General features: G+C 35.2%; 1 protein-coding gene across 4 annotated transcripts in view; it reads left to right on the plus strand.

The window, feature by feature from the left end:
• Positions 1-13,409, plus strand: part of LOC132151614 (rap1 GTPase-activating protein 1-like) — an 85,664-nt gene that overhangs the window by 30,982 nt on the left and 41,273 nt on the right. For 2 of the 4 annotated variants that reach the window (XM_059559831.1, XM_059559833.1), the window contains exons 1-2: positions 9,705-9,791; positions 12,631-12,666. The exons of 1 other annotated variant lie outside the window; for it this stretch is intronic. In XM_059559831.1, coding sequence (XP_059415814.1) covers positions 9,748-9,791; positions 12,631-12,666 — 80 coding nt within the window. In that variant the 5' untranslated portion in view covers positions 9,705-9,747. Of the gene's footprint in view, positions 1-9,704; positions 9,792-12,630; positions 12,667-13,409 lie in introns of those variants that run through there. One more of the 4 variants, XM_059559835.1, reaches the window with a different exon arrangement.

The following is a 13,409-nucleotide window of genomic DNA, read 5'->3' on the forward strand; positions in this document are numbered from 1 at the left end:
AGTTACATTTCCACTCTGATGACTGTTAACTACTGACAAATGGCAGTGCTGTCCTGTTGTGCTCTGTGCCAGCTTGAATGTTAGAGCACTCAAGATATGCCTTTATACTACAACTTAATGCTTGTAGCTTAATTCTTTTGACACTTTTCAGACATGTGTACAGATTTTTTTTTATCAGTTTTTAACAGCATGACTGGTGGTAGTTCACAGTTTCTGGCTAAAATGTGAAAAAGTGTGTATCTTGTGTGAAATGCATTTGTTCACTGTGTCATTGTGGTCTCAGTGCAAACTGGCAAAAGCAGACAGATGTCTAGCCATCTGAAAGTTAAAATCAAATCCTCAAGTCATTCTCGCCCCATTTGAAGCATGTTTGGTAAGATGAATGGAAACATTCCCCATGTGTCATTGTATTAGAACACAAGTCAGCATTTGAACAAGATGTTGATAGTGTTAATAAAAACAATGTATTTTTCAAAAGTTACTTTGATATTGTACAGGTACTGTATGTGCATGTAAGATCATATTAAGTCCATATTTTACAGAAAATGTTCTTTGACGGACAGGAGAAATGCTGATAACCCTGCTTTCTGGCTCAGCAACACTGGTGTTACTTTTGCCATTTGGTGACATGACATTGCAGCCCAGGAGCTAGGAGTGGATGTGCCAACACAATCATGGCAAGATGCTTGCTTCATGGTCCTTTAGCGCTTGCTTTCTCTCTGTCTCCTTCATAACTAGGCTACCTATAATGCTTTTCTTGTTTTATCTCTTTTAAACAAACCCTGTAGGTTCCAAGAGTTTTTTTTTTACATCAATACCAGAGAAGAACGATCTTATTTCTCCAAAGAACAATAATATTTTTCTACTTTAAAGAAAATTTTGTGGAATGTAAAGTTTCCATGAATGTTAAAGGTTCTTCGTGAAACCACAGATGTCAATAAAGAACCTTAAATTAGTGATAACATAAGTGGAGACCTTTGTCCAAAAATATTCTTATCTCATTTATTACTGGTTTCAAATACATTAAGAGAAAACAAAAGCTCAGATTTGCCAGTAGTTCTCAGGTTTCTTCTTTTAAAGATCAACTTTGTCCCTAATGTTCCCTAGGATAAATAAAAAAGACAAATAAGACCATTGTTAACTGGTCCTGAAGACGTTGATGAGAAAGGTTTCAGTTTACATAGAAAACAGAATATCTTTAGCACAATTTTGAGACACTGCTCTTTTTCTTGAGAGAAAATAGAAGCAGCAGGAGACTTGCGCAAAGTCTCCATTTTCTTTTTTTCTTTTTTTTATTCATTGCGGTCTAGGAGAAACAGTTGAAATGCTACAGAGATCATATTTGTGATTGTTCTTTCCTGCAGGAACATCTGCAAACTAAAGACAAAGATTTCAGTATGAACCCAAACATTTCTCATCAAATTCTTCCAAGACCAACATCTGATACTACCTTGATATTTCAATGAAATATAACTGAAAAATCTTTGAAATAGGTCAAGATTTTCCTCTGGGAGTAAACCTGTAACATTCCTGTCCATCTGTTTTAAATGCATTTATGCAGACAGGTTCAATTTAGTTGCATAGAAAGCACACAGTGATGGTGTTCCTGTTCAGTTGAAGAGGGTCATTGTGTGAGTCTCATTTACTGCAGATTTCACCCAGACACACAACTATGCACACAGCATTTCACTCTCACACTTTGAGACCGATTCTTTGTGACACATTCTTATCTCTTTTTCCCTCTCGGTCACACTCGCTCTGCTCAACTGTGATGTCTCAAGCAGCCTCAGTCTGCCGGCAGTGCTCGCTCATCTGGAGGTCAGACACACGGTGGTGGTAGTAGGGGGGTTGGTCAGACAGAACAACACACAGAGATTGGTCTGAGATCAGTCAACCCGAGCAGTAAGTCATGAAATGGTGCCGCAGGCTTTGAAGATCACATTGAAGAGCAGATCTAAGGCGAAGCGCACAGAGAGCAGACAAGCTGTGGCAATATATGAATGGGCAGCAACTCCAAAATGTGGAGGAACTTCACATGAAATCCACTCTAGGTGCTTTAAAGAATGAACTAGATTTTTAGAGGAGGACTAAACTCAGCATTGCTTTGCTCAGGTGTTGTAGTGTTTTGAGAGTACTGCTACAGTATGTCATTTCCTGGGTGTTGTTAGTGGTTTTACTCGCTGTTGTCCTTCTGGTGTCTAGAAGTGTTTTCAGACTGAGGTCTGTGAGCAGTGTTATCATTATTTAAAACATTTTAGTAATTAAAATAAATCTGCAATAGAATATTGAAAATTAAAACTTGGATTAGCTGAAAATATTTATAAAAGAAGGTTAGCAATGTTGCCTTGCCACTAACTGAAGTAAATTTGGTCTGTAGAACAAAAATGACTAAAGCTAAAACTGAAATATAAATCATAAAATGTAAAGTATCTAAAGCTGAATAGAAAAAAACTAAAACTAATAAAAATGACAAGACGCAACAAAATGACTAAAACTTGTACTGAAATGAAAAACTTAAAAATGAAAGCTAATTTAAAATGATTAAATAATAGTATAATATTTAAAAAACACTGTCAGTTTGTGGAATTATATATTTATTTACAAAATACATTTTAGTTATAAAAAGCAAAGTTAAGCTACATTATAATAAAATACTAGTATTATTACAGAATTATTTTTGCAACAACAATATTTTGATTTATTTTTAAATGATCACCTTGCTATTTACAGTATATGCGTTTAAGAATAGCCTATGTTGTTTCTAGAATGTTTTTCATTGCCTCCTTTAGTTTGCACACTGGTGTGTGACTTTGTTTTTTTTTTATAGATTTAGAACTATAACAATTTTTGGTTTCATATAAATAAATTGGAAATGAATTTAAAATGCACTTTATAATACTTTGTAGAAAAAAGACACTTTATTCATTAAATATTTTTCAATATATTTTTTTCGGCTAATACTAATAAATGAAAATATTGTCTGTTGTTATGTTAATAGGACTGCAGGAAGATAGATGCTGGAACCTTGCTCAGATGGAGGTTATTTGACTGGACTCCCAGCATTGCCTGCTCATAGCCTAATGCAGTCCTGTTTCTCCTATAAGTGCTCTGTGAAAACTTGTGTACTGGGCTCTACTTCTCAGCAGACTGCAGATGTAAATTGATGGGTTTCTGTAGAGAACACATGCTGTTGTCGTTCACGCTGCACTTGGTAAATAACACGGGTTCTCAGAAAAGAAACACGCACAGCAGTGTATTCACATGTGGTTGTCTTCTTGTGTGTCTACATGTGCCCTCAGATGCCCACAGCTATCAAAAGTGCTGAAAGAGACAATAGACAGCATTGTATATCACAGCAGACAGCGATACGTGTTGCCAGGTAATCACACCTGACATTGAGCTGAAGGTATGCTGTCATTAATGTGGCCGGGTTGAAAGGCCTGCGGTCATGTCTATCCATCCTTAGGGGGCACTCTTGTGCGATTGAGCAGCGCAGTGAGGAGGGGAAAAAAAGGAGAATGTTTATTCTAGGGAACAGGTTATGATTATGATTCGTGCGTGAGTTGAAGTGTGTGGGCTGGGAAACAACACCGTTCGTTGTTTGTTTAGGAAGAAAAAAATGGGAAACCCTCGGTTGTGTGTTGGTCCAGTCGCTGGGCAGTTTGGAGCAGTTTACGGTCACACTGATTTGATATTTCTCTGTGGGTGAGAAATATCTGCGACTGCGTAGAGAAATTGCGCAGGCCACAGAGATTGAGTGTGAGTGTTATTTTATGGAAACGTTAAGTTTAGGACATGCTATTTATGTTGTGAAGTGAAATGGAAAGTAAACTAAACTCTTTTGTCCTTTAATAAAATAATACTAGAGGGGAGAACGAAGGCACGTGAAGGTGCATGTGAGATGACAGTTGTGTGAATTTTTAATGCGACGCAACGCGCCACAGAGTGAGTAACATTTATTTAATTTAATTTTGATAAATATATATGTACACTCAGGGGAAATGATTCAATAGTAGTATACTGTTTTGATGTCAATGTTAATTTGTATTCATTAATAACCTGTCCTTTGGAGAAGACAGAAGTAATAACAATGTTAATTGAGATGTAAAGAATTTACAATGTAAAATGTGCATGTTTGAAGAGTCAATAGCTGTAAGTGATTATGAGAATGTATATTTGATTATACTTTTATGGTTATTCTTCCTTTAGAAAGCATTATAAGCCACTACCGTTGTCTATCTGGGGGTTAAGTGCTCACATCCAGTTTCTTTGTACTTTGTTTGATTTATGTTCTAATTTGTTTATATATTTATTTTTACTGTGTGGCTATCTGTGTAAAAGGAAAAAGGGAAACTGGCTAAACTGGCCTAAAATGATATCTGTAATTGTGAAAACCACTGGAAGCACTTAGAACTTTGGTTTGTTTCTTTATATCTTTGGGAAAGCGTGCTTTTGGTTGTGTTTATTTTGCATTTTATAAATCTCATTCAGCACAACTTTCCCCGCAATTGGAAGCCAATAGTATTAATGCCGTGTCTTCTGCATACGCGGTCGGAAATAAAGAACCCCTTTAGATGCTTGGTAGTATTTGAGTTTCTTTAATAGTGTACACATTCACATGGCCACATTAAAAACCTCATTCAGCGACTTCACTCCTCTCCCTTTATTAACTGTACCCAGAAGTCTGTGCTTTATCGTAAAAGTGTGTTCACCATTTTTAGGCAAAAGTTTGTGGTTGAAAGAAGCTCAGTTGTCATTAGTGTAGCGTTTCATCAATCACCTCTCACAGAAGTCTCTTATAAACCAAGTAGCTTTCTACTTGTCAACATGGCAAATTTATGTGACCAACTTGAACACAAGCAAAATCTGTTTCAGCAACTTTTTTTGCACACATTCCTGTTGTAATGACTGGATTTCGTCCACAAAATTTCACCAAGCAATGGTAAATGCAATGACACCTTACCAGTATCATAACCATAATTACTTTGTACTTTGATGTGAACATTTTATATAAATTTTGTTCCCCATTACATTCCAAACCTGTATGGCTTTCTTTCCTCTGTGGAATACAAAAAGTGATATTTAGCAAATTGTTGATGCTGCTTTTCATAAATGCAAAGCTATGGCTTTGGTAACAGGTTCAAGTGCTTTATTGTCCTAATGAATTGGGAGTCATGGAGGATACATGCTATTTTTGCTATATATATAATATAGAATATAAATTAAAATGGTTATTTGTATACATAAATATGCAAGACTTTAATGAAAACACAAGGCAAGGTAGTTTTTGTGGTTAAAAAAAATTATAAAAAAATATCATTCACCACAGCAGTCTGTCTAACCTTTACACCATTTTTTAAAGTTTATGGCCTGCCCAACTCAGAAATGGGGGTAAGAGTATTCTAGTAGTAAATATGACTTTAGAGGCCATTCATGTTATATTGTGAGTTATACATCTTGGTGCACCAGGTTTGATGTGCATTAGCATGCATGAGAATGAACTATGGGCAAAATGACTTAAAGGGTTAGTTCACCCAATAATCAAAAAAGGCCTCAATCAAGGGCAATCATCGCAAAAGACGTAATTACGTCGAGTGCAAAAGAACCGGTGAACTGTTTTCTTCAACCGGTTTATTGAATCGAACTGTCCGAAAGAACTACTGGTGATCCGAAATCTGATGCAACCGGTTCTTGACTCGTGAATGAGTCAATCTATTGTTCGTCATCTGGCTCGGCTCGGTGTTCATCTTCAGTTCTCTCTTCACAGCAGTTCAGTCAGTGTACTGTTTGAGTAAATGAATTACTCCGGGATATTGGTTTGTTTGAACTCAGAAGGAGTGTCGGCCACATTAAAAAGTTAACAGCTTAAGTCATTTGTGGATTAATGATTATTGGAGACGTGAACCGTTTAAATGATTCAGTTCCATTTGGTGAACTGGTTGAAGAAGATCCGGTTACATCGAATGATTCGTTCGCGAACCGGATATCACTACTCTTCAGTGTTTTGAAATCTCACAACAGACCGGAAGAGAAGACAAAATGGACCAAAATGTATTTTCGATGCTTCAAAAAATTCTAACTGACCCTCTGTCACATGGACTACTTTGATGATGTTTTTCTTACCTTTCTGGACATTATACCATGCACACAATTTTCAATGGAGGGACTGAGAGCTCTCGGACTAAATCTAAAATATCTTAAACTGTGTTCCAAAGATAAACGCAGGTCTTACGGGTTTGGAACGACATGGGGGTGAGTCATTAATGACATAATTTTGATTGTTGGGTGAACTAACCCCTTAAGAATACTTGGAATATAATGCACTACTATTATGATCCTTGATAAAATGGTTTTCTTTGTCCTGTTTTGCAGACTTTCCATTATTGGGTTGAAATGTGAGGAGGTTGCATATTGATAAGTTACATGTTAAGAGTTTGATCACTGTTTTTATACATGGTGCTTTAGTGTTGAATTATGGGATGTGCATTGGGAGTGTAGTACCACATGGTGGCAGTGCTAATCCAAATTCTTTTCTGCCACATTGCTGCTTTACACTTTAAGCTTTTGACGAACTTACTGGCCTGGCCTGAATTCATTTAACCTACTCCATTAAATTTAAGCTTACAGTAATTTAGGTCATTCTACCATTTCTTTACTATACCTGTCAGTTTTTTTTTTTATTCTGTTATTATTGAGCGTTTGTGTCTAAACACATCTCAGGCACCATGCTGTTTGGCCTCTTGAAGGATGCTGCTGCATAACATTTTCTTGTACCTTTTGACTTTTTTTGACCTGCTTTTAATAGTGTGTGTGTGTGTGTGTGTGTGTGTGAGAGAGAGAGTGTGAGTGTGATGGGCTGCTACAGATTAATTAATCTCCTGGTGTCCTTCCCATATCAGCTGTTCACAAATTAACCAGTCCTGTTTCTACCTCCATGTGTCCCCACAAAGCACATTGACAGAGAGAGAGAGAGAGAGAGAGAGAGAGAGAGAGAGAGAGAGAGGGCATTAACTCAAAATGGTGAGGATGTATCATGCATATGAAGTTTTAATTTATTAATTTTGGAGACAAGTATGTTCATCTAAAGGTCCAATCCAGGAAAAATGCCATAAAAACTGTATCTCCAATGTGTAGCTATTTTTTCAGTTTTCTACCATATATATATTGTTTTCATTAATAATATTAATGTTGATTATTATTATTATTTAGTATTATAATATATTCATAAAATAACTATTTTAATAATAATGATATATACATGTGCGCACACACACACACACACACACACACACACACATACACACACACACACACACACACATACTTAATTATGATTAACAGTTCTTCCATTCCATTATTATTAAGGACAATGAAGAGAGAACAAGAAATAGACTAAGAAATATCACAAGCCACATTTGTACTAGGCCACATATATTTAGGTATATTTAAGTTAATGGTTATGCCCCTCTAAAAATGAATGGTCACCTTTAGCATTAGCACTAGAAGAAAAGCTCTAATGGCTTTTGTCTCAGACAGTCTGACCCCATGACACGACATTTCAAAGTGATTATGAAATGACCTGCACCGCAGACACTAGACGCCGTCCGTCTCTCAGATCAGGACACACAGCTACCCAAACTATAAAATAATCTCTTTTATTGAATTGACTTTGTCCCTTTGGGTCACTTTTGATTGTTTTAGACTTATTTTTAGTTTGTGACTGGGGGCTAGCTCGTCTGGCACTTGGAATTGGGTGGTGCAATGCATTTTAAAAGTTTTGGAGAAATGTAGCCTTGAATCACTTACTCACCAATAGATCCTCTGCAGTGAATGGGTGCCATCAGAATGAGACTTCAAACATCTGATAAAAACGTCACAATAATCCACAAGCAATTCACATGACTCCAGTTCATCAATTGATAGTTAGTGAAGCGAAAAGTTGTGTGTATAAGTATCAAAGCCATCAAGATGTTTTTAACTTCAAACAGTCCATAATATTGCTTTCTCCAGTGTCTGAATCAGGAGAGAAATATGCAAGATCAAGCACCTTTTACAAGCAAAACAGTTCAGCAAAAGTTCTAAACAATTATGTTGGTGGTTTTTGATTTGAGAGAACAACAGGGGGGTGGATTGTTTCACTGGAGAAAGTGTTGTTATGTATTATGGATTTTGCCTAAAAGTGACTGTTTGAAGTTAAAATGTTTTAATTATGCATTTAATGATGCGCCCATTTACTCAGAGGATCCATTGGTGAGGGAATGATGTAACACAAAATTTCTCAAAATCTGTTCTAATGAACATACAAACTCATTTGCATCTTTGACCAGTAGGTCAGTAAATTTTCAGCAAATTTTTATTTTTGGACGAACTATTCCCTTAATTTTTATTTTTATTTCGGAGTTTTATGAGAAGCATTAAAGACTTAAATGAAACATAACTGGGATTAAAGTTTAATGAGCTATAAAAGAGTAATGGATTGTTACCATAGTAATGGTCATCCTACCATTAAAACTAATCATTGTTTAACAACTAATGTCAACAACTAATTGCGCGAAAGCAAAACGAGCTAGTAAGAGATATTTATGTACTCTCACTGAGCTCTCCAGCAGCTATGAGTGCATTGTGCTGTTGCCAATGCTTCCATACAGTAAACATCCATTTATCTGAGCCTGAGGTTACCAAAGGTTATATATGTTTGACATTAAGAGATCTGCCTGAGAAAATAATACAGCTGGTTCTCAATTAAGTTTTAATTGAAGAAGTTCTACGTTTAGTCTGAGTTTATGCTGTAATGCTGTTAAATTCATCAGTTGCACAGCACCAGTGGGAGTGTTTTATTACATAAGAGCATTTTTAAAATTTTCTGGTTAACCACTGTGCGAATATGCCCTGTAACCCCCCCCCCCCTCCCCTTTTTAAATGCATGCTGTTATTATAGTGCATAATCATCTTTTAAATGTTGAGATAAAATTGGATATAAAGTCGGCAACACCAAAGCTCCAAAGTATCAAAAATATTTTTTTTAAAACATTTGCATAGTCAAATTAAGACAAATTAAACACCACTAATGTGCCACCCTTTATACCTCCAGGTGATCCAAATTCCCACGACCTAGCACATAGGTCATGTGTAATAATAACCAGACCATATGAAACTATGCAAAGTACAAAATACAAAATTAATTAATACCTGCATATGTACATAATAAATGAACATAACCTTTTGGCGATATTAGTTGAATTTATTATCACCTGGAGCTATAAAGGGTGGCACATGGTGTTTAATTTGTTTGATGAAGAGCCTGTGTGCTTGCCAGTCTCGCACAAAAGGTAGGATTTATATATATTTTTGTCATTAATCATGGTTAGATTTGGGTTTGAGCTAAAAATATTTTTTATGACTTCTCATAAGACGGGGTTAAATTTTAAACTAGTCTTTAAATCTTTTCCTTTTCTTTTAATCCTTTCATTAATTTACTTTTCATCCTCTTGGACATCCATGTTATAGTCGCTGACCCCTATGTGTGTGTCTCAATGTAAGGAAATCATTTAAAAGACAAGCACCTGCTCATAGCTTCGGATTTTCCATCTCAGGTAGTGAAAGGGAGGGAAGAGAGGAGGATGGGAAGCAGAGAAGGAGGGACACAATCTCACATTGAGTCAGAGGCACAAAACAAGTGCTCTCTGTCAAAGAGAGACAGAGGAGAAGAGACCGTTAGAGTGGAAGGTTAAGAGAGAAAACAGAAGAATGTCTCACAGGAAGAGGAGCTTCACTTTTGGAGCATATGGGGGGTAAGACGGACCACTGTGGATTTGTGAGGGGCGCGTGTGTGGCAAGGACTGATGAACATGGCTTTGAATTCTCATTTGCCATCCAAAATGTACTACTGAAGTTAATGTTAACTGGTTGCCACTTTCCTTTTATAGGATGCAGATTTTGACGTGATGTCATTGAGTTTTTAAGATTTGTTTTGTTAAAATGAACGCTGTTTATGTATTTGACTTTTCATAGGTAGATTACCTACAACTTGATTCATGCATTGTGATATCAGCAAACATGACATCTTCTAATCAATGTTCAATTCAATTCAAGTTTATTTGAATAGCGCTTTTTACGATACAGATCATTGCACAGCAAATTTACTGAAAATTAATTTTCTACAATATTTAGTAGTTCATGCCACAATACTGTGCTGAATGCTTGATTCTGATTGGTTGATGTATGTTTAAAGGTGCTGATTAATTTTCTGCATGGTTATGAAGTAGTTCCAGGTTTGTTGATCGAATTGCCATCTTGTTTTCGAAATAGTAAAAATGTTTTTGTGTAGTAAGTAGATAGGTTTAAACCTTTTAGAACTACTGTTTTTTCAAGATGAACACCTGATAACACATTATGTGTGGTAAACATGTTATATGTGGAATAATTAAAACTAGGCTGTTGAAAATGATTGCAAATTACTTGTTTTAGCTTTAATACATAAGCATATATATATATACACATTTATTTTAAAGTTTCTTTTATTCACAGAAATAAGATATCACATATGCATGTCTGTTATACTTGCACATTTTGTCACTTGTGTTGTTATGCCTACTCGGTTAAAACGGTTCAGCTGAACTGCTGGTTTGATGATGGTAAGATGATGTCATAGTTCACTCAGATGTGTTTCTCCTACAGAAAGAGACAATGGAAACATGAGTCATGATTCATGAAGCAATTGGTGACATTCATCTTGTCTCTATTTCCTGAAACTTTTTTTATGTGAAGTTTGAAGCACTTTTTGTTGAAATAACAGATTATGGAAAAAGACCCCCGTAATGACATTGTGTGTTGTAATACATCTGTTGCTCTTTGGCTTTCTACCCATGTCATCAGGCCTAACAGGTTTGTATTTTTGGTTTGCATTAGCAATCTGAAACTGGTTGTGTTAGATCCAGTGTGTTTACTGACAGATGCTCGTACAAACACACTGATCCCTCATGTGGTGGTTTATAGGCTTTGTTTCCACATTCAGCGCCTGGGCTCCAATATTTACTTCTGAACTCATGTGGTATTTACAAGCCATTTGTGTAGACAGAGTGGTTTATTTATGTCTTATACTGTTAGATTTTTTTTTTTTATTAAAAAAATTGCATTTCATATGACAAATTTTGCAATGCTTTTTGCACCTATATTTTATAATATAGTACTGCAGTATTTTACAATATAATTTTGTTTAATTTTCTGAAGAAAATGTCAGAGATGTGTATGTGTATAAATCCCGGTGAGCAAGTGATGCTACATTTCTGACGAGGAAACAAACTTTTCTACTTCTTGGTTCTATTCCATTAATTGAATTTAGTTAATTATTACAAAACTGCAAGTTCCTGACATGCACTTCTGCAATAATTTAAGCATAGAAATTTAGGCATGACATTCCCTTTGATTAAATAATATGCATGTAATGTAATTTAAATGACATTTTAATTGATTCACAGCCCTACTTTATTATGTAAAATAAATCTGAAAGACTGTTAGCTCCAGCAGCTAATAAAAGTCACTGTTTGTCCTTCCCCTCAAGGTTATGGAAATATTTGTTACGCTCTACCTGAAGTATTAACTCAGTTTGTTGACACAACAGCCACACTTTTCCCTTGCACTCAGCAGAAGGTTGGAAGACACACTAGTGCTATGATTGACAATGAAGGTCTGACATTTACAGCAAAGTACAGTAAAGGGGATACCCTGATGCTTCTGGCTGTAAAACAGTTACTTTCAGTCTCAGTTTTTGTTTGGATTTGATTGAGGTTATTGATCATTGTTCAACAATTTCTGGCAAAAAACATGTACAACACTTGGCTCAGTCGCTCATGCTGCATGATGCATGTTGTTTTTAACCAAACAGAAGGGGTTTGTAGAACCACCTTGTGGCAAGATACAAAATGACACCAATTACTGTATGTAAGCAAGGCAAATGGTGTGAAACTGAAACTGCCATTGAGTTCAGCATTGTATATTTTGATATTCAGTCTTAGGAAAGGTCTTTTTCAGTACATATCTGAGGACTGAGCTGTTTTTAAACCAAGTAGAGTCGTAGCACATTCTTAGAACAAAACCACAGCTGCTCTTCAGAGAACTGTTACAGAAGCTGCTTCTCTCATTAGCGTCTCAAAAATCATGAATGCCCTCTGAATTATAATTGTTGGGTTTTCCATCAAAATAAATGAAATATTATGCATAAACACAAAATAATAGCATGAGGGGTTTAAGGTTTTGCATACTACACATTGAGTGAGGGCAGCGGAAATGTTTCAAAGGGATTTTAGATTTTTATTAATTGATAATGTGCTCCAGTGGATCTTCATTAACTTATTGGCCCTCACCATTCATTAAGCTGAGAGATTTGCTGAGTCACAATCACATCGAGTCAAGTGTTAAAGTGCACAAAGAGTTTGTAAGCGGTGAATTGATTAGCCTTTAGCATTTAGCAGGCTCTGGTTGGAGACTGATTGCCAGAATGTGTTAAAAGCGTGAAATCAAGTAGCCCCCTTTTTGTGTAATGGCTGTAGGGACTTACAGTTGTGTCAGTATAAATGCAAACTTTTAAAATGCCCTTGTTTTTGAACAATACCATATTTATTTTCTCTACAGAGTGGACAAAACATTCTCCAGTTCAAGACATATTTGGTAAGTCTTTCTCTTTCTTAAAGGTAGTTAGTGTTAAATGTACAGTATATAATGTAATGTTAGCAAATACATTTTTTTTATTATTTAATTTATGCAGTATTGAATAAAAGTTTTCTTTAAAACATTTGAAAGCTAAAAATATTCTCCATTGATAAGCTGAACTTGGTAAATCATAACTGTCTTTCCAAATTGAAAGGGTTTTCCAACCTCTCCCAAGTTTGGGAATTCCTACTTTCTAAGTTGAATAAAATGAAGCACAGTTTATTTAATTGTTAAAGTGGCTCCAAGTGGGTGTGTGTGAATATAATAACCTTAAAATTTTGTTAGATTTATTCTACAAACAATAGTGCTACAAAATGCCAGTAAAGTTAAAAAACATATATTTTATTTATTTAATTAATTTTTTTTTAAAATTGGTATTGTATTGCTAAATCCTAAATAAGTAAGTGTATCTTGTTTTAAGGATATTTTGATATTCTTTTACTGAGAAAAAAAGGAGACACTGGAAAAATAATTAAATATTTAAAAAATATATATATATAATATATTAAATATGCATTTATTTATATATTTTTTTAATTAAATTATAATATTTTTATTTCTATCTAATATATATATATATATATATATATATATACAAATAAATATTTACATATTTTCCTGTACTGTATCGCACCCCCTTATTGCATAGTTTATTGAAGATTTTGTATCATATCCATTTTTCTAACATTGAACACTGGACT

This window comes from Carassius carassius, chromosome 10 (assembly GCF_963082965.1).
Source record: "Carassius carassius chromosome 10, fCarCar2.1, whole genome shotgun sequence".
Classification (NCBI taxonomy): Eukaryota; Metazoa; Chordata; class Actinopteri; order Cypriniformes; family Cyprinidae; genus Carassius; species Carassius carassius.